Consider the following 22,741-nt stretch of genomic DNA (forward strand, 5'->3'; position numbering starts at 1 on the left):
GGACCGAATTGATTACTATGGCCATGCCTACAGTGAGAGCGCGTAAGGTCGGAGGATTACCTTGAAAACCCGAGTAAAAGTGTCTAAGTAGGCACAAAAATATATGATGGTCCTGACAGCCACAGAGAGAGAGAGAGAGAGAGAGAGAGAGAGAGAGAGAGAGAGAGAGAGAGAGAGAGAGAGAGAGAGAGAGAGAGAGAGAGAGAATTTTACGTATGTTAAGGTAAACTTCTGTAATTCTGTCAGTTACTTTCGTCCGCGTGAAATGATGTGTGCATATGAAGACATCTACATGCTATGATCATCTTGGCCGTAGTTTTCTTCGTCTAATCATTTTTCCGTTCGAGTTTGTTTGTACGGAGTACGTAGAATGCTTACGTTTTGTTTGAACGTATTATTTGTCGCTGTATGATTATTTCACGTCCAAGAACGTATGCTTTACCGTCTTATATGTTCGTAGCGTTCTGTCGTCTGTAAGCCAAGTCTGTTATAGTTACGTTCATCTCTACAATGGACACCTTCGTCTCTTCGTGGTTTTTTGATTCACTTATCTATTGTTTTTCTGCTTGGAAGGCTTACAAAATTGTTTGCGCTTGAATATTTTGTTCCAAACTGTGACGTCAAATGATCGTTGTTTTTGCAACGTGGTCTGTAGGCCATCAATCTCTGCCTCACAGTTTAGTGTGACAGTGAGTAAAGTCGATATGTGTGGGTGAACGGTCGGGGTCCCGGAACAAAAGTGATTTTTATTTTTTTGCTGCTAGATCGGCCCAAGTTATTGTGCACTCCAGCCCATCCTACGGGCGGTGGCGCAGAGGAGGAAACAAGATAACAAAAATGAAGTTTCCCCTTAGGCTCGGCCTCAGAGACTGACATAACAAGTTACATAGTAAACGAGCTATTTACGACGAGAGAGCAACAGTGACAGAGTTACGTAACGAGTTGTATGACGGGTGGAATAATGATAATAACAGTCAAAGGTAAGATGCTTTTCAAGTAACTGGAGTCAAATTTTGCTATGGATAAAAGGCGTCATATCTGATTGTGAGCCTCACCTTAGAGGGAGTAACGTGAGCTGAGTCTGTGGTGCGAGGGAGGGAGAGAGGGAAGAATGATGCCGGAGAGGGTAATTTCCCATGGGACAGGGTTATGCAGCTGCTGTCTCGCATGGCGAAGTTCATGAATACCAGAGATTATTCGTTTTAGTTATTCATTTGGACGGACGTGTCGCTTTGGGAGGGTAAAGCCTGGGAGACTTTAGTACACGGGGTTTGGCTTGCGTGAGCACCCATCCGGATCCCGGAAAAAAAAAAAAAGACTGATATCAGTTAGGAGGACCGAATGCTTTACATATATTTAGATAGTCTGTTGTTCTGGGATGATTTCAGTTAGGAGGACCCAATGCTTTACATATATTTAGATAGTCTCTTGTTCTGGGACAGCCCAGGATAATTTTTGAGTAGTCTCATTTTGTATTATTCCATGCCTGTCTGTCAGGCTCCAGGGCAGACAAATGTGCAGCACAGTCAACCGAAGAAAGAATTTGTGCTAGACATAATTGTAATAATTTCTACGTTTGTTATGTATGCCACGGAAGACCATACGCGCGCCCTAACTGCGTGTATGGTCCTGGGCCAAGTTTTATGAAATCATCTTTAAACTGTCCGTTTTTGTTTGTTTCCTGAGGATGTAGTGTGGATTTACATGTTCGGTTCCCTGTCGGACTTGGTGAAGATGTTACACGAGCCAAGATGAAGGAGAAAAAGGGAAATTCATTGTCCCGCTCGGGGATCCACCACTCTCTCTCTCTCTCTCTCTCTCTCTCTCTCTCTCTCTCTCTCTCTCTCTCTCTCTCTCTCTCTCCCACAAGCCCAAGGCATCTCTCGTCGCAAAGGTAGAACAGCGTATTTATGAGTGATACTGATCTCTCCCCTGCTCCTACACAATAGACGGTATAGCAGCAACCATTTTCCTCACTTAATGAATAACAGAGCACCAAGAACCCTTCCCTCCCCATAGCTGCTAACAATACCTTCCTCCCGATGTGACCCCGGCCACCAAATAACTCCGGCTGGGATTTGTAAGTCACCGCTGGAGAACAGAAAACGATAACCTCCACAGCTTTTGGGGTGGCGGGGTGGCGGGGTGGCGGTGGGAAGCGTGTGGGGGAGAGGGAACGGTGGGGGAGCCATGTTCGCGGAGCACCAGACGATCGATGTTGTGTTTATTTTTTTTTTTTTTATTTATTTTGCACAGCTCATTCAAGTCCGCGTCACTCGGCCCCCTCCAGTTGCCGCTACTGGTTCCGTGGGTGGGGCTCGTACGCAGCACAAAAGCTTGGCAGAATGACTGATGTCTTATGAAAAGTATCTAACGTACTTATACGTAACTGTCATTTATTAAGTTGTGTTCTTTCGAGGTAAAGTGGACAGCGGTTGGTGTTGTGTTTAAGTCGTCTTTTAACTAAAGCGTTTCAGCCATATTACACAAGTTCTATAATTTCACGAGCACGACGGTACGACCCTTTAGCACGACGGTAAGATGTCTGAGCACGACGGTAAGATGTTTGAGCACGACGGTAAGATGTCTGAGCACGACGGTACGATGTTTGAGCACGACGGTGAGATGTTTGAGCACGACGGTGAGATGTTTGAGCACGACGATAAGATCTTTGAGCTCGACGATATGATCCTTAGGTATGGAGGAGTGACCGACCAATTACCTGACCCGTAGTAGGTGGGTCTTGTCGGAAGAGCCTCGGCCGTCATACTCGAGCATCGCATCGTCGTCCTCAAGAGAGTTTTGAACACGACCAATCTCTGGCGTCGTAAAATATCCTCCAACAGATTTATCATTTACTCCACCGTCGTACACAACTCCCCGTACGCTATACCAGTTACGACTGGTATTATCATAATGCTGGCACCCCACCGTATCATGGAGAGGGGGTTCCTTTTCTCTAGAGAACAAACTCTTGCATTCTGAATATATGGTTCGACGTCATAATTCCGTTGGCGAGTCATACGATGACGTCAGTCCTCCATGACGTCAGTAGTCTATGACGTGTGGTAGTGTTGGTGGCGGGGTTGCGACACGCCCCTTGTAGCCTCTGCTCCTTGCTGGAGATTAACTTCATAAAAAAAGAACATTCTCGGTGTGAGATCGCGTCACATTTTTAGAAAATGCGTATCACAGACTTACGAGGTTGAATGCCAAGTGGTGGTTTTCTGTGGTTTTATTCCCTTTTTTTTCCGTATCTATTCTAGGGTTCGTGGGTTGGAGTGGAGGCTAAATGGGAGAGAAATTAAACCGGGTGTGTGTGTGTGTGTGTGTGTGAGGGGGGGGGGGGGGGATTTCCACAGTCTCTAGCGATCATTGTTGCAAATTTCCACAGTCTCTAGCAATCATTGTTGCTAATTTCCCGTCTCTAGCGATCATTGTTGCTAGTCACTCATATAACTAAGATTTTTTTTTCTTTTTCTTTCATAAATTTCGTTTTGGCCGGTAGAGTACATGGGAAGGGTAGACATCGGGAGTCCATGATGGTCCACTCCGATGTCATACACATTCATCATGGGAAAGTTGGACCGTTTCAAGAATGTTCGATTTCATAGTCTAACTGAAAATGGTTTGGGGTTCCGTTGGCAGTAAGAAGAGAGAGAAAAAAAATATTTGCAACATATAAATGTGAAGTTATCTCGTTTATCAGGGATTAAGATCTGCCTGTAATAGCTCGCGTGCCTTCAGGTGAAATGATTCGATGTCTGAATAGTTCCTTGTACTGTGGGAGAGGCGAGAGGAATGTCTGGAATGGGTTCTTGGTAACACCAGGTCACAACATTCCGTGTGAAATACTCAATAGTACCCACAAGAATTTTATCTATGGCCTTAAATAGGTATGTATGTTCCGGCGGTTTGACCATCATGGAGTGCTGCAGACAAACCAGATAAGATTAAGCGCATGAGGCGAAGACATACATCCCTTCTGCGCAATGTGAGGTAGAGATAAGGCCCTCCTTATCAGCTTGGCGTTATCAACACCAGCATGGAATATCCTGCTATATCCGCTGCTTCAGGAGTCGCTGTGGGAGTGAGTGTTAGTGTGTGGCAGGTGCTGGAGGAAAATGGTGCAACACATTCGACTGTACAGTGAACCAGTTATGAAAATTTGAACGCTGGGTACTTGTGCTGTTACTGTGTGTAGGGTTATGATGATACATTTTACTCTTCGTGATCTTACATCATGGTTTAGTAGCATATTTTCAACTGATTTATTTTTTTTTATATCTTTTTTTCCACGCTTTCTCATTGTAAAAGCTTTACGATGCTTGTAAGAAAGCTGGCGCGCGCGCACACACACACACACACACACCGGAAGTGCATAGCATCCGAAAGTAAAAGGTTTTTGAAACCCAAGTTTTATGAACTGCTATGAATGCATGCATGCATGCATGCGTGCGTGCGTTCACTAGCCACGCTGCGCCAATTGGAACGCTAGATTTTAGCGTCTTTTGATGAGATCTGAACAATGAAGACAAACTGAAAATCTGAAGGCTGGTAAACAAGCGATTGTTCAAGACAATCGCTTGTTTACCAAATGGCGTCCTAGCTTCGCCCTTTCGATGTATATCAACTGACTGTTATATTTCTCTCTTGTGTCTCCCCTGATGATGTGATTATTACACGAAAGTGCGCTTGGGAACTTATCGTGTTTCATTTTCCCCGTGGACCCATAGGAATATATATATATATATATATATATATATATATATATATATATATATATATATATATATATATATATATATATATATATATATATATTCAATTCAAATTAGAAAATATTTAAATTTAAGTCGAGATAAATCAATACACGAAATTATGAACGCACTTGCTCTTCCCCTCCCTGCTTAGTCACGTGCGCATTTCCCCCCACTACTTGAAACCGGGTCTCAGGCGCACTTTTCACCTACAGTAAACCGGGGCACACAAACACTTTTCCACACTTCAGACCGGGTCATGTATGCACTTCTTCCTCCACTTCGGGTAACATACGCACTTTACCCAGTTTTTTCTAGAATGGGATTGATTCGGTACGTTTACCAGATACCCAAGTTAAGTCGCGCAGCCAGTTGCTTAAACTAAAAACTAAAAATCAATCAGAAATTGATCGAAAGCTCCCTCAGTAACCCTGCACCAGTGGATAAAGGAGGATAATACAGAAGACAAGAAAGAAAGAAAGAAAAAACGAAACAGAGACAAGTGAGAAATGGTATTCTTCAAGGATGTGGTGTGGAATTTGAAGGTATGTGGTAGAGTATGAAGTGAGGTCTAGTTAGCACTGGTTCCCAGTCTTAATGAGTGGCGTAACTTTTACTTCTTTCTTCTCTGCATGTAACAAGATAAAAGTCACTGTTTTACACAGTAAGATAAGTTGAATAACTATCAAATAAACCTCATTAGTTGATATATATATATATATATATATATATATATATATATATATATATATATATATATATATATATATATATATATTTACACAGTAAGATAAGTTGAATAACTATCAAATAAACCTCATTAGTTGATATATATATATATATATATATATATATATATATATATATATATATATATATATATATATATATATATATATATATATATATATATATTGCACAACAATGGATTATTTAAGATATCGTGGTATTGAGAAATCGTACTCACAAAATATACATATTTGAAGAAAAAAAAATGCGAATGTTTACCATAACCAAAAGACTATCATTATTACATCTTTTCTCATTATGCAGGCAGTCAGCAACCATTTCATGTTCCCAAACAAACTTTCGTCCATTAATGAACTAAATATAAACATGAGATTGTCAGACATACGTATGACACTATACTGTCTAACCAAAATTTAATTACCAGATAACTTTGCCTCCAGTTCAGTGGCTATTATGCATTGAGGACCATACCTTCTCGATGATGAATTTGTAGATTTTTTTCATTTGCTTAAAAATCCTAAATAATAATAATAATAATAATAATAATAATGATGATGATAATAATAATAATAATAATAATGATAATAGTAATAATAATAATGATAATAATAATAGGAGGAGGAAGATAATGTGTCTAGCCATCACCTCAGACACAGCCGAGGTGGCAATATCTATAGAAACAGCAACTCTCGAACGAATGATCTCAGGTCGCAGGTGGCGGCGGGGGCTAAAAGTACCAAGTACTGCTGGAGTATGCAGGTTTGATCAGTTACTCGATATTTCTATGTTCACAATTTTCAAGTACAATAAGTGGTGCTTGTAGGATTAAACGCGTTACGGGCAGACTTGTAGGTTAGGTATTTAGCATTTTTTGCTTTCTTTAGGATAGCAGAGAGAGAGAGAGAGAGAGAGAGAGAGAGAGAGAGAGAGAGAGAGAGAGAGAGAGAGAGAGAGAGAGAGAATACTACCCACGTATGTCCTGTTTGTCGTAAAAGGCCACAAAGGAGGAACAGGGATTGGAAATCCCCCCCTTCTGTATTACTACTTTTCCTAAAGAAGGACTATAGTAAGGAGCTAAGTAAGGGCTCTTTCCCTTGAGGCTCAGCTGTTTGTATCTGACGCTACTCCGTTATGGCGGGAAACAGCAACCAGGTTTGGGGGGAAAAAAAGAAAGCATTTACTCCTAACGTAACATAAAAAGATCGTACTGAGGTATATTATACAAGATAGGCTACAGATATGAGACAAACAAATGATACACTAGTCCTCATACTGTAGATATTATCGCTCGTGTATTTAAGAGGATGTGAGTATTACATAGTATGCTTATATATTTTATGAGGGAGAGATATATGATACGTAAGTACATTTTTAGGCGTTCCTTTTATTTGTATAATGATTAATATGAGCGAATAAGGGATGGGCCATATCTTAAGAGGGGGAACAAACCTGGTCGTTGCCCAGCGTCCATGAAAGCGAGTTTATATCCCCTCAAACGCAGCGGGTATCACCAGGTGGGACTGAAAGAACAAATACTCGCTATCTTCTCCAAAGGAGCCGCCCTTACCCTGCCTCGGGACCACTTCAGGTTATGTCCTTTAATGCCGGCTTGCGTTTGGACAATTCGGTTGCCAGAGAGTATTTTAAAAGTCCCTCCTTCGATTTTTTTTGTATGCACACTTGAAGGATTCTTTTATGTTTTAACCTATGGAAAATAACTCATGTTTACCAAAAAAAAGTACTTGAGTGATAGATAAATAAATTCATTTATTTTTTTTGCTAAATTTCCAAAAAGGTTTCAGTTAAATACTATAAACGCAGTGCAAGTAAAACAAATGTGGGGGAGGAGACTGGCACTTCCTTCAAGGTTAGAGGTTACGAGTGAAAGTCACGCGCAGGTTAAATAAAAGGGATGCGTTTTATCTGTGCGTGTGCGTGCATTGTGCCATGCATCATGCGGTATCAGTCTGTCATAAAGTCAAGCATTGTAATTAATCATTCAAGAGGACCTAATGACCTTATATATGTAGCGAGAGTGTGAATGGGTCTTAGAATAATCTTAACCATATGAAGGGAATCTTTTTTTTCGGTTATAGTTATTATAACCTGACGTTAACAGCCTTTATGATCCTAATTAGTCGACTGGCCTAAAGCCTAAACCAGCTTTGAATGTTATAGGAAACTCTTGTGTGTCTGTTTATAGTATTTATTTGAGCATCAAAAATTTTTTTGAACGTGATAACAATCCTTGATATTATTTAGAATGATTGTTTAAACTGAATGTTTTTTTTTTTTTCATATATGACGTACGAAGTACAAATTCTGGCTTAGTGATTATTTAGTACATTTTAGCAATTATATGTAGCGAAAGACATACTTACTTCTGGAGTATGAAGGCACTGGAATATTTCTTTCATATCTATCGTTAGTGATGGAAATTAGTTGTTTATTTTTTTCGCTAGATTTTCTCAGCATGTTTAGGCCAAGACTTATGTTACACATCAAAAATTTTACAATGATGCCCTGTTTTTTTTTTTTCCTAATAATGTCAAGTTAGTACTGAAAGTATGAAACAGATTAACTGTAGCGGGATTAAAGTCTTTCTTAACCTTATTTTTGATTGCTCAGAATGAATCTTTTCAGGAATTGAATTTATATGTGGGATAAAGCACATTTTACACAACACACACACACACACACACAATCACTTAAGATCCCAGTACATAACAGTTACACATGGACCGCCATCTGCTAATGATGGCACTCCGAGCTCACACACTCGACCTGGACCAGTAATGTCGTACCCTAGAACGGTAAGGTATGTCATTGACACGAGCCCGTGCCAAGCTTGATCTTGGCGAATCTACATCACACACACACACACACACACACACACACACACACACACACACACCTCGGTGTAAGTTTCTCTTATAGTATAAAGTTTCGTGATCCCGGAATCACTAGCTATAATGTAACACCCTATGTGTTTAATGCTTACCAACCATGATGAACAAAATGTATTCTGCCGATACTCTTTATGTATAAAACCTGAACAAGAAGCCTGTATTGTATTACCACAAGGCCTGGACAAGACAACTGTCGTGTTAGTGTAGTGAATGTGTGCAAAACCTGAACATGTTTTATACTGTTAGTAAGAAGTGCTTGAACGAGAGAACTGTATTGTTAGCAAAGAACGCCCGAACAGGAAGCCTGTGAGAGTGCACAGCGTCTGGAGGGAAAGCCCTCACTGGTGGACAGCTCTTGAACGAGGAGGTCTTACTGTGTTGTGCAACTGCTTCATAGGAAGCATATATAGTTTACGTGAAACATATGAAAAAGAAGCCAGTGTTTATCAGTGTACAGAGCCGAAAGAAAAGGCATGTAAACGCTTGAACAAGAGATGTGTATTGTTGTAAAACGTTTGGAGAAGAGGCCTGTATTATCAGTGTAAAATGCCTGAGAAAGAGGCTTGTGTGTCTGCAGTGTGTATCGCCTGAAGAAAAGTATGCTAACTGTAAGCAAGGGCATTATAGTTTGTGTACAGTGCCTGATGGGGAAGACTGTTAATGGTAGCGCACAAAGGCAGAGCTGAGGATTAGTCAAGCTGGTACATACCATCCACAATGCCATACAGACATTTCTGGCAGCCTGCCCGCGACGCTTCGACAAACTTGAGCTCTGCTTCTCTCTCTAGACGTGTCTGTGGCATAGAAAAAAACTGCGTCACTGCGGATGGACAGCAGCGGCTCGCGGAGCCCACTGTCGCCAGTCATAAGGAACTTGTCTTGCTCGCGAGAAACCAGACGTTTGGTGGTGTCTCGCACGGGCCATGTCTACGGGATTGGAAGCGTGTTGTTTAACGTATCGTCGCCAGGTTTCCTCTCGTACCTGTCTCGTTTGCAAGTATTCTTCATGCTGCCAGACGCATTTCCTCTGGCCTTCTGCTCACCCAGATCTTATATTTACAAGGGTAGAGTGCGTTCTTAGACGTATTTTCGCCGGCCCTTTGCCCGTACAGACCATCTTTACAAGAATATAGAACGTTATCAGACGTACTTTGGTCGACCAAAAGCTCGCGCCGTACGTGTTTTCGATATGTAGAAAGTTGCCAGACGTATGTTAGGAGGCCTTTTGCTTGCACTGGTCTTGTATCCGTTACAACTGCTTCGGTAGTTGCCAGACGAATGTTCCTGTCGCTCTGGTCTCTCTCTTACAATATAAGATTACAGGGTTACCAGACGTTATGTTGGACGAGTCATTTCCTCGTACTGTCTGTCCTCAATACGTGTTACTGAGTTGCTGCTCAAAGGCATCCCTCTCGCAGTGGCAATCGATATAAACGCATGAAAGGGATGGCGGCCAGACATGAATTCGATGACCTTATCTTTGCATTGGCCATGTTAATGTTTTATTTTTTGTAGTCAACTGTTGCTGGCGTACCAAACCCTCCACCTGTTGATGCGCCCAAGGTCTAACGTATGTATGCGTTCAGCACTCAAGACACCAAGGTGTACCAACACCTTTGCTTGGGGGTAATTTGATTTACGCTTCCACCGTATTTTGCTGAGAGAGAGAGAGAGAGAGAGAGAGAGAGAGAGAGAGAGAGAGAGAGAGAGAGAGAGAGAGAGAGAGAGATCTACAGTATACATATCATTTAAGGAAAATTTACTGAGAACAACGTGGTAAGCATGACAAAATGAAAAACCATTCAAAATAATACACAGATCGAGTAAGCTGTAAAACGAAAACGATTGAAAAAAAATAGAACACAAAAGATGAAAATTTACATTAAATTTCAGGTTGTTAGCGCAATGTCAGATTTTCCCTTTTGATGTATTCATATATAGTTCTTAAGTATCTTTAATTTAGAGTAAACAGCGTGTATAGTGTAAGGAAGTCTAAGGAAAACTGTCGTCGGATAAACGGTTGGGAGACGTTAATTGAAGGGAACAAAGTAGTCCTTGACGGAGGCCAGGCCTGCCTACACTGGTACCAGTTTCAAGATAATGTTTACAGCGGCAAATCAAAGCAGTTACACACGCACATGGAGGTATACAGATGGATGTATATGTAAGACGGTATATCTGCAAATCTAAGACACGACGACACGAGTGGAAGACTCTAACCATATCACACAAACTGAGTCACGCACGCTTACACACACACACACACACACACACACACACACATATATATATATATATATATATATATATATATATATATATATATATATATCAAATGAAAACATTGCATCACTCCCATTACAACAGATGACTTCACTGGGTCGTGTGAGAGGCCACCTTTAACAGTGAAATCCTGTGCGATAAGGGTTTTGCTGCAGTGGCGTGTCTGATATATACTGTACCGCAGTGACTCCGACCCAAATTTGCTCCTCGGATATCATTTCAGTGTTTAAGTGTTCCGAGATTTGTCTTAATTTGCACTGAATAATGTCACGACAGGAAACTTTCTTATGTATACATATATAGTCTTGAATTTTGTGTTCATACATATGAGAGTAATTCAAGTCACAAGACGGATCATTTTGTACAGTCTTTAGGAAAAGGATCAGTGTTCACATTCTTAATCAACGTTGAACTGTATCCATGATACAGGAATATAGAAAGTACAGAACCTTCAACCTGGACGCGTGACATACCGAAGCTCATAGCAGAGACGACCAACAAGTGGAAAGCTGACCTGAAAGACATAACACGCGTGACGTAATAGGCGACGCAGCACTGCAACCAGTGCAGGGAGCCCAGGACACAACAGCATTCAGACGTCATCAGCGGGACTACGTTCCCCCTGGCGGGAGGAGGAGTTGGGGGGGTGGCGGAGGGCAGGCAGGCGGCGAGGGAGCTCCGTGCTGGGTATCGATCAGGCGGCCTGGAGCAGCAGGCATCTTTCAGCTCAGTCTGCAGCAGCAACATCCATCCTCGCACACATCATGGTTAACATGACTTACGTCACAGTGCAGGTGAGACACACAAGAGATGGGTTCCCCATGAGTGTGAAACTTCCTCCCAGTACAGTACAAATAGGGTAAAATTACACACACACACACACACACACAGATGGGGTCCCACGGGTGTAAAACTTCCTTCCTATGCTGAAAAATTACGCAATTACAAGTACTGTTCATTGATTACACACACACACACACACACACACACACCGTGACAGGGATAAATGAAGCACAGTCATCAGTGGAAATCACAGTATGCTGCAGATTCTGTTGACAAAAACAACAGCAACTTTAAACATGTCAGGCAAGTTCAGGCAGTGACAGCAACCAAACAGACACGCAAACAACAACACTGTTAACTGCAACGATATGTAGGTAAACACGAAACCCTCGATTTTAACGACCTCACAGGGAGAACAACTATAGGAACATGAAAGAGAACAATAATACTCAGGTGACAGCTGATGCATAAACACGTACACAGACAAATGATAACGTTCACGTGAATGCCCTAAACTTGCAGTAACACTTTAAAACAGCTGGGGACTAAGCTTTACAAGCGAGCGCATTTTATAACGCATTCACCAACAACGACCCATAAAAAAAAAATCATATTTACCCGCAAGGACAGCCCTAATGTCAACAAGCCAGAAACAATCACTCACAGGGCAAACAACAGGGGGATTATTAGTACCAAACAAATGCCATCCATGTCAATAATTTATGAACAATAAAGCGTTGCAGCAACCTAGTTATACCACTGTTGTGTACGAGCATGGATGGTGTTAGGCTACAGCAAGACCGTGCGGTACCTTCTAATATTGCCAAAAAAAATATTAAAAGATAAATGATAAAGGGGAAATAGAGACAGCACAGAGGCAGATGTTATAGGGGGAAAGATAACAACATGTAGAACAAGAACATTCTAGAGAACAACAAGTTCTTTGAAGGTATTAAAAAGCACGCGAAGTAGGTCGCACTCTATCGACCAGTCCCGTCCGTTACGTCTTGTGTGATCTAGACGATATACCATTTGTACAGTGGAATATTAACCTAGTATTACTTCCACCTTTAACTGTGCTACATCCGTGTAGGCTACATTCTTCTACATGATTAGAGAAGAATTCTTTGAGTGGAAGGAGGAAATTTGTACGCAAAATATAAATATCTGAACGGTTATTGTCACATTATGTTTGGATTGTTCGGTATTTTGGTATAGCGTCAGTCAATGTCTACGTGATAAAGACGAAGAAGAACGCCTTTTAAGTGTTGGGTTAGGAGGATGGCGGTGGTCAGGGTCGGCCGCTGGTATAAGAGTCTTACCCTCCCTCTCAACTCCCGGCTTCAGTCTCTAGAAATTTGGTCATTTCGTCTCCCGATTTTTCGTCACAGAACTTGTAGGGTCCTGCAGGCGAGTCATTAAGGCGGTTATTACGGCGTGTGTGCTGTCCTCTCTTCTCGTCTCTAGCTTCATTATTGGTTAATCGTGGTATTTGCCGGCCCGTGAAAATCGCTCGTCTGTCTTAAGAAAAACCGGAGATGCTTAGTGAGTAAATGGTGTCGGTGGCAAGCATTGCGCGTACACACGGTCGTCTCGAAATATATAGTTAACTGGTGTTGCTTTTTTTTTTTTCTTTTTTACGTAAAGTCGGTCACTTTTCACCACAAAATTTATGGCTCCTTTTCCCACGTGAAATTCTAGGGAATCAGAAGGTTGATAGTTAGTTTTTACCATCTTCCTTAGTGAGACATATTATCTTTAGGACTCCCATATATCACAGTGCTTTGAGCAACGCCGGCTATCAGAAAAAACGGATAATTTTGGTATATGTTCGTAGAGTGCAGCTCTTGTGAAGGAAAATGGCATGTACTGTTGACGAAAGACTAGCACACTGATTCGAACTGTACGTAGAGGTAGAACACAAATCCTTACCGTAATCTGCTACCGTTACGCAAGGTTATGAAATGAGATTTTGTAACCAGGCAGCAAGACTCCTGAAGTTACTCCGTCGTCGGAAACGTAAAGTAGGAAATGGACAAAAAAAATGCAGTGCACCATGAGGTGGTGTGTAAGGTACGTTGACTATGATTATTACCGACAATTTGCATTTTAAAGATGGAAACATCTAACTGGCAACTCAATGGAGTAGCCGATATCCTTTTAAGTCGTGTTACCAGATGATACATCTGTTTGTATGTTTGAAGTAAGGTGTTAACTATAGCTGTTGACGTATTTAAAAATCCAACAAAACCACACTAAATTTCGAAAGATCTTACTTTGTCTCCTCCATTCGTTTGCTTTTCTGCATTACTAAGGTTTAGATAGAATAAATCTGTGAACATTTTTTTGAATGCTTCTCTTAAATGCTATTATTTATTTTCGGTACACGGAGCAGGACGTGTTGATAAAACTGGCCAGAGGTTAGTACTGAGGTCTACAAAATATTAGTGGTTTGCTTGTCTGTGCAAAGACTGGTCCGAGTTTATTAAATTCAACAGATTGTTCCCCCCTATTTTCTGCTTTTATATTGGATGTATTAAGGCATGAAAAACACATATGTAACTCATTTCAAGCAGTTGATTAGTGTCAAATCTCTGATTTTCAGGAATTCCTGGCAATCGCAAATTTCTTTCCAAAATCCCGATTTTTTCCCCCTTTTATAACCAGTTGAAGCCCGAAAAATATTGGATGATAAAAGATCTTTATGACTGCAGCCGTTAAATTGGACTCGTAAATATCTAACATCATTCATTCATAAAACATTTGAATCGTGCAGTTAATGATTCGTTGAAAAACTTATATAAAAGATTATGGCCACTGCTGTTCAGCTTGGCTTTGCTCTTATTCTTCTCAACGGAAATGAGTCTTTGCTAAACACAAGTAAGACTTGGAAATGGATGTGCATTTTTTTTTTCCTGTTTCTTCAAGATGGGTGAAGTTTTGGAACAGTGGTAGACCCATATAATGAGGAACTACAAAAAAGATATTGAAAAAAATATGGTGTTTTGATGCGTATCGTCATTGGGCTGAAAGACAAAAAGACATTTGTTTGACTACTTAATCTCTTAATTAAGGCCAGACGATACGATCCTTTGCAATAATGGCCTAGTCTTTGACCTGACTTTAAAGAGGTCAGTTCAAAGACCAGGCCAACATGGTCAAAAGCTGTATCATCGAGCTCCAGAGATTATATCTAATTTTACGTACAGCACATGTATTAACCTAGCTAGTCATCTCTGTGCTTCTCAAAACGAAGATCCACAAATTCAAATCATAAGATAACAGGCGTTGTGCAGGTTAACAGGTTATATATATATATATATATATATATATATATATATATATATATATATATATATATATATATATAATGAAAGTGACAATTTGGACAAAGTAGACTACATCTAAACCGGAGGTTGCATCCTGTTTAACCATGGCAAAAATTGAAAGATCCGTGAAAAAGGAAATATTTTTCTTGGCTTACAATTTGACTCTGAACACTGGGGATCCAGTGGGGATTAAATATTATGAAACCACGTAAAACCGTAAGTATGATTACTGCTATAACATTATCTATTTAAATTAGTTTGGTTTGAATTATTCTGTGTAGATTATATACCTTGAAATTTGAAGGGAATATTATCCTATATAAATACTTGACAATTATTCTCTACTTTGCCAAATAACAGTTGACACAAAATGTATACTTAGTGATCTACATTATCGCTGACAATTCTTGGCATGTTAATTATATTTTGAAAGAGGAGTATCTGCTGTCACCAGGATATAACACATCCAAACTGAAGCTTTCCATTGCTTGGTAAATCTTCGCGTTGAAAGTTGTTCGAGACTGAGAGAGAGAGAGAGAGAGAGAGAGAGAGAGAGAGAGAGAGAGAGAGAGAGAGAGAGAGAGAGAGAGAGAGAGAGAGAGAGACAAGGACTACTCCACACCGACCGACGGAGCAGAGAGCTTGATGGTACATCGTTAAATGGTGATAGAACAGCCAAGGGTGAGGTGAAGTGGCGGTGATCTACTGAGCAGCGGACCAGAGGTGAAACCAGAGCATGGGCAAGAGAAAACGGTGTAAACATCCGGGACCCGGGCTTGTATAATGTATTGCCTACAGTCTTGAGAAGCGGTGTGGACTATGCAGTTGGAGGAGATTTACCAAGGGCCTGGACCCTTTCGAGAATACACAAGGGTTATAGTTAAAGGGTAACCCAACGTCGTGCCTCAGGGAGTTGTAAGTACAGTCTTGCTAAAGGGTCATGCCTTTGTAGTCAAGAGTCGTACATATGGATATAACTACAACTAAATCAAAGTAATTTACCGTTGAAGAGTTGCTGGTAACCGTTTCTCTAGGGGGGAAAAAATCGGAACTAGCTTTAATTTCGGAGAAAATTCGTGAATTCTTATTTTAGTTTTATATCAAACATCGTCAAATATATGACGCACAGCATCAAACATTTCCTAGATACACTTGCATCTTTTTTTTTTTTGATAATTCACAAACAACTTAATGACCTGTTCCTTGCGGTGCCATTCGTAGGTCAACCCCCATGATAAATCTTGGCGTACAACATTACATTTTCAGCAACGATGGCTATCAATTTCATCCTTCAAATCTCGTTACGAAAAAAAAAAAAAATAGAATGCTGCTATAAAGGTATTTATGATCATCATGTGACTCAGGTCACGTCACTTGGCAACACTGCGAGACTCGCGCCATCGACGGATCTCCCGAGAGACTCACTGTGGAAGAAGCGCATCTTGATCCGAGATGGCCCGCGGATACAGAAGTGGTCAGCGGAAACACGGATTCGACTGGATTCAAATCATCGAAGCTAATGGAATGAACACGCAATTAATTACCAAGTTCTTTAGTCAAGAGAATCGGGTGTCAAATTTATGCATTTCCTACATCTCTCATTAAAATGCAATCGTATCTTACTCTCAATCGGTTTGTAAATAGCTTGCAACTAGTATATATCTAAATCCTTTTTCGCAATTCGTGCACACAGTTCGTAGTCCTTCCTTAGCATAACTAACGCGAGGCCGTTTCTGGAGTGATTATTTGGGCCTTATACAGTGTGATGGTGTATGTCTTCATAGAATTAGTATGTCTTCATAAAACTGTCTTTGAAGATGTTTAGCCGTTTCAGTCGGTGGTTATAACTTGACTCTAATGATCCCGAAGTCGACATTATCAGCCAACCAACTACACAGGTAATCTCAGCCCAAATTCCTGGACTGGTACGGTATACAACTTATTAGAACCCCGCCTCCGCCCGCCCACTCACATATCCTGAAGGTTTACTTACCCTCCTGCAGTGTTTATGAAAAGACTCTCTGTTCATCCCTCCCCCACTCTCTGTTATGTGTCCAGTCTTTATATTTGTATTTATTCTATACTTTAAGTCTCTGGCCGCAGTTTATTCAATAAATTACTATCATTATTATTATTATTTATTATCATCATATCCGAGGATAATACCTAATCACTGTTATATATTATTTTGGCAATAGATTAATTCCGTTACCCCAGCTAATTAAGACCAGCTTACTACTTTATATAGAAAATGCTCTTGAAAGCTTTCTTACATTAACTTTCTCCTAAATATGAGAACAGGATAAGTTTTACTGCTGTTATCAATATTTAAATTGAGTGGAAAGGTTTTTCATATAGAATACAGGAAACATAAGACAGACGAACATAAAATTACATAAAAATACATATAAATGCAAAAAAAAACAATTGACTTTACTGAAATATTAGATAATCGGAAAAATGCCAAACTCTAGGAATAATAACGAAACCAAAAGAACGGTTAACTTCAGACATATCAACACAGTTAAGAGCCATAGAGCAGCAATAAAAAAAATTAGGAATAGTCTGAAACTGGAGCAATAAGAGACGTAAAGACTACCATAATAGTTTTTCCTTAAAAAAAAAAGACCGCACCATCTTAGCAACAGCAGGCGAAAACAAGAAGAATACGAACACAGACTAACTGACTATTTCTTCGATCGCTTTTACTGCAACCATCTCAAACTCATGTTATGATTTCTCATTTATTACCTTCTCCCGCTCCTTCATACTCTAGCCCCCTTCTTTCATCTCCCTCACTCCTACCCTTCTCTCCCTCCCCAACGTAGAGGGGACTCCTTTGACCGCCGCTACAAAGCCCAACTCATCCCGATCCTTCGCTGTAATTGTGCGCGGAACGCCATGCGCCAGTTTTTTTGTTTGTTCACTGCATCTGTTTGCAGGGGTGCAGACTGCAGGGTATATACATATAGTTAATTGTACACGTGGCGTGTTTGCACGTGTACACACTATGTTTGCACATGAGTGCTCGTTTGAAATGAATGTGTTCACACAAATGTGAAATGCAGGCAAAAAAAAAAAAGAAAAAAAGAAGTCGGTAGCCCCGCCCCTTGCCCACTCTGCTCTCACCATTTAAGCCATTTACTGACTGTTGTTGTTGTTGTTGTTGTTGTGATTGTTGTTGTTCGCTTTAGGGTGTGTTTTGTCCCACAATCCTTCCCGGGTATTGTTTTGGTGCCACAATAATCTCGTAATCTTGTTTAAGGCCGCATTACCCTCACATCAAGATTGTTTTGAACCAGAGAGAACCTTCCCCACACATTTCCTTGGTAACATAGGAACCATACTCTAATTTTTATTCATGCGGGTAAAGACGTCTGTTGATGAGTGTGCATCCTGCACAGCTTGTAACAGTACCCTCATATCGTACATACGGAACGCAGAGGTATCAGTGCTTGACTGCCTATCTTATACCTTAACTCACGAAGCCACATGCGTTAGCAGGAATACATCAAGTGCACACGGGGAGGTGAGAGGCAGACTTGTATATATGTAGTGGGCGTGTATGTACACCTGTAAGCACGTGAGAGGCGTGTATGTACATATGCAGGCCTTGATGTACGTGGAAGGCGTGTATGTGCACATGCAGGCCTGTATGTGTACTTAACAGCTCAGTGTTTGAGATCATTAAAGGAAGTAGTTGAACATATTGGGGTTAAGTGTGCTTGAGACTAGTTTGCATGTGCACTCTGGCGGTGGTGGTGGTGTGTGTGTGTGTGTGTGTGTGTGTGTATGTACGTGTAGGAGGCAGTCATTTATGTGTACATGGCGTGTACGTAAAACACTGTAGGCGGGAGTGGGAGAATTTATTTGTTGGGGGGATATGAGGCAGGGCAGAGCATGGGAGGGGCGGGATGAGGTAGGAGAAGGATAGGTTAAGGGCATTCTTGATTGGGCTAATTATAGACTATGTTCCTTATTTATTGACAGACAGTTGAAGTGAAATCACTTCTCTTTTGGACAAGTTTGTTGTATAGCTCTTTCCCTTTCACTTTAAGGTAGTATATTTCTGGTCAGCGTGTATATATATATATATATATATATATATATATATATATATATATATATATATATATATATATATATATATATGTAGTTTACATTTTCAGCTGTAAATCGTAAAAAAAAAATTTGCTTTTATTATATACGTCAAAACATTATTTTGCATATATTTGGCCATTAGTGATTACCATTCTAATGCATGTCTCTTGTTTGGTCTCTAGTAATGGCTTATTAAATGTCCTATATTAATTTTTTTGGTATTTTTACCACTCAAATGCATTGCTTCGCACGTCTACACTGAGTCCATTTCCCCGGAGCAACACTATGACTAAAATGGTGAATCACAGAACCACATGTTCGTCTGTGGATTTTGTATCCTAGTATCGTATCGTGAGTGGGACAGGGAATGGCTAGGGTGGGGCCAGGGAGGACGAACTAGGGTCAGAGTGGGGCGGGGTGCGAGGGAGACAGAGAGTAGGATTGGGTGGAACGAGGCGAGGTTGGCTGGGGCGTGGCGTGGCGTAGACGATGTGTGTGTGTGTGTGTGTGAGAGAGAGAGAGAGAGAGAGAGAGAGAGAGAGAGAGAGAGAGAGAGGATCAGCGGAGGTCTACTAATAAAATCCAGCACGGAGCCATAACCACCAGCAGACATGACTCGGTCCTCAGACACAATGTTTGGACTCACTACAGGGCGTGAGGAGGGAGGGGGGGATAAGAATACCACGGTGTAGTGTAGGGGGTACAACAGTGCCACACTGTTGCGTGGGATGGTATAGAGTTCCTCACTGAGGTGCGGAGGTGAGATGGTGCATCTGGTGGTGTTTGGAGCTTTCATCGTCTGACTTCCTCTAATGGACCCATCCACTTCGGTCGGTATAAAATTTATGTTGTTGAAGGTCAGTAGTCGTACTGGGTACTTCTCTCGTCTTAACAGGATATATTTAGGATCCGGCATATTTATCTTTTCTTTAGTTAATGTTTCAGGTTAATATTTAGGGAATTTAACGATGTTGTAAGCGAATTATTCAAAAGCTGACGGTAATATCGCCGAAAAGAGATGTGTTTGAATTACATTGGTTTCGGAAGTCCTCAATCCCACCTGTTAGGTCTGGGACCTTACCTGACCTGACCTTCCGTAAACCTTACGATGGTTTCATGGGTCTTCTACCCTTCTCACAGCTGGCTCTGGGACGCCTGCCTTAAACGTACCTTACGGTGGTCTTCTAGTCCCACAGCTGGGATATATATACCTTACCATACTGAATTCTTCATCAAACTTTGATGATTTTCGGCCCAACCTGATTGATTATGATTATCATCTTTATCATATGAGTTATTACAGTAATAGTAATAGTCATTTTTATAGGTTAAATAAACAAGGGATTTTAATTTGGGATCAGACTGGGTGGTTTAAGAAGGCGTACCCACTGAGTTCGAGAGGAGTGTACTTGCTGTAAGTGGGAAGCTGACATTAAGATGGATAACGTGGCATCGAACCTGTGGTCACGAAAATAGAATCTGCGTCTCCGAACGTTCAAGGATTTACGTGGTTCAAGGACTAGGTTAGTGGAAGAGGGGAGGTGGGGTGGGGTGGGGGGAGGGGGGGATTCTAGTGGCATTCAAAGTGAAAGGTCGTCAGAGTGGGTAGTGGTCGTAGGAGTCGGATTATTATTATTATTATTATTATCATTATTATTATTATTATTAGTAGTAGTAATAGTAGTGGTGGTGATGGTAGTCGTATTAGTAGTAGTAATGTTGATGCTCTGGAAAACGATTCTGGTTGTCCTTGGATAATAATGATCGTGGAAATTGCATGGATTTGAAGAGGATTCTGATGGTCGTAGATGCGATTATTTTTTTAATCATTACTGAGACCATTTGGATGAGCATATTTCTGATATTTCTAGAAACGAAAATGATGGGTTATAGGACGTATTTTCATTTTCATATATATAAATTTTTTTTCTTCATCTTTAGGGTGAATTTGGTGCTCTCTACGGGACGACTTTGATGGTCTTTAAGCCCAGCGTGATGGTCGGTTGGATAGGTACTGATGGTCTTTTAGGATGAATCTGATGGTCACTAGGGACGGTGTTATAGACCCAGGCTGGCTGAGCCTGATGGTTTCCGGGCAAGTTTGGCGACCTATCAGATGCAATCTAATGGTCCCGGAGCGAATTTAAGGGTTTTTGCACAGATTTTGATGGTTTTCCGAAAGTTTGATAATGCTGGGCACCTTTGCTGTTTTTTTTTTTTTCAATTAAACTTACGGGTCTTTCATGCATTTCTCATGGTCTTAGGATACGTTCAGTGAAGTTAGGAGCGGAATCGTTTCTTTTTTGATACTATACATCACACTGAAAGGCCCCCCTCCCCCCTTGAAAGGAAATAGATTATATAAAACACTCAGAAAACGGGAGAAAAATGTAGTAATTTTTAAAAAAGAAGAAGGGAAGGGAGAGTATTGATCTCTTCCGTGGGAGAAATATGTTCCCCGTGGCATTATTAGATTCTCTGGAGGGGCACGGGTGATTGGCAAAGTTGAGGTCACTCTTGCATGCCTTTTGATACGAGGGAATTGGGGCTGGGGAGGACGAGTCATCTTATTTGAAGATCTCGTCCCCTTCAATGTCCGTTGGTTCGCCCGGTGAGCTCCACTCCAAAAGCCCCCGCCTCTTTACGGTGGACGTCGAGGGTTGGGGGGTGGGGGGTGGACGTCAGGGACTAGTGGGGGGGGGGGGATCATATCAGAGGAAAGGGGACCGTTCGAAAGGAAGGGGGTTGGGGGGTGACTCATGTAAAGGGGATGGGGGTCGTGCTTAGTGTGGGAGAGAGTGTTGTGCTGGGGGAAGGGATGGATCTCCAGAGGATTCTTTGCTCTCTCTCCTTCAGTAGAATTCGCCTGAGAATCAGCTTTCAGCAGACATGGATTTTTTTTTTTTTTATAGTGGTTGTTGCAGTCATACTACAAGTCGCGTTTTAGTTCTATTGTAATCATTCAGATTGCTTGCTATGACATAGAAAAACATATCGTTTGATTACGAGTTGTTTTATGAACTGCGTCTCTCAAGAAAAATAGAGCAGACAATAAAAGATTCTCTCTCTCTCTCTCTCTCTCTCTCTCTCTCTCTCTCTCTCTCTCTCTCTCTCTATATATATATATATATATATATATATATATATATATATATATATATATATATTACTCCTCCAAGCCTGTTGCCCAGTAATCGACCGGCCCCGAGGGGACTGTGGGCTGATTGCCGTCCCCAGGGTTCGAACCCGTGCGTTACTGACTCCACCTTAAAACTGGACGAACTTCACAAAAAAATGATATGGAAAACCAGATATATCACTTTTCCTGCCCTCCTATTAAATCACCCAAGGAATCGAAGAAATGGGACAAGTAGGGCCTACGTGGTATCCATCTATTGTATACACTTCACTGTACATAAATTTTACCCACAAATTTTTATCACTAAAAACGTTTCACAGATAGACGCGCTCATATACGAACTTACTGACTTCAGAGTTCCTGGACATATTTGATTTGATTACTATTTTCTGAACTGAAGCAAAGGTCGAGCCGCCACTGAACCTTTGTATCAAGATGTTCTCGTTTCATATTCTCTTTCTTGAATACGTGAACTGTGTTTAAGGGTGGGGAAGCCCTCCCCGGCCCCACTGTATCCCGGGATGTTTTCCCTAAATGGTGTGGGTGTAACATGGGTGTTGCGTGGCATCTGGGTGTCGAGGAGAGAGTGGGCGTCGCATGTATTTCAGGTGTATTGCGTGTTGAGTGTAGTTTTGGTATTTTCGTCAGTAGAAACTTTCATTAGTGGATATGTATGTGTGTACTGTG

General features: G+C 41.1%; 1 protein-coding gene across 2 annotated transcripts in view; it reads left to right on the forward strand.

The window, feature by feature from the left end:
• Positions 1-22,741, forward strand: part of Nep3 (Neprilysin 3) — a 93,422-nt gene that overhangs the window by 14,074 nt on the left and 56,607 nt on the right. The window contains exon 1 of one of the 2 annotated variants that reach the window (XM_071671071.1): positions 4,881-5,305. The exons of the other annotated variant lie outside the window; for it this stretch is intronic. Coding sequence (XP_071527172.1) covers positions 5,270-5,305 — 36 coding nt within the window. The 5' untranslated portion in view covers positions 4,881-5,269. Of the gene's footprint in view, positions 1-4,880; positions 5,306-22,741 lie in introns of those variants that run through there. 2 annotated transcript variants of the gene reach the window in all.

This window comes from Panulirus ornatus, chromosome 16 (genome assembly GCF_036320965.1).
Source record: "Panulirus ornatus isolate Po-2019 chromosome 16, ASM3632096v1, whole genome shotgun sequence".
Classification (NCBI taxonomy): Eukaryota; Metazoa; Arthropoda; class Malacostraca; order Decapoda; family Palinuridae; genus Panulirus; species Panulirus ornatus.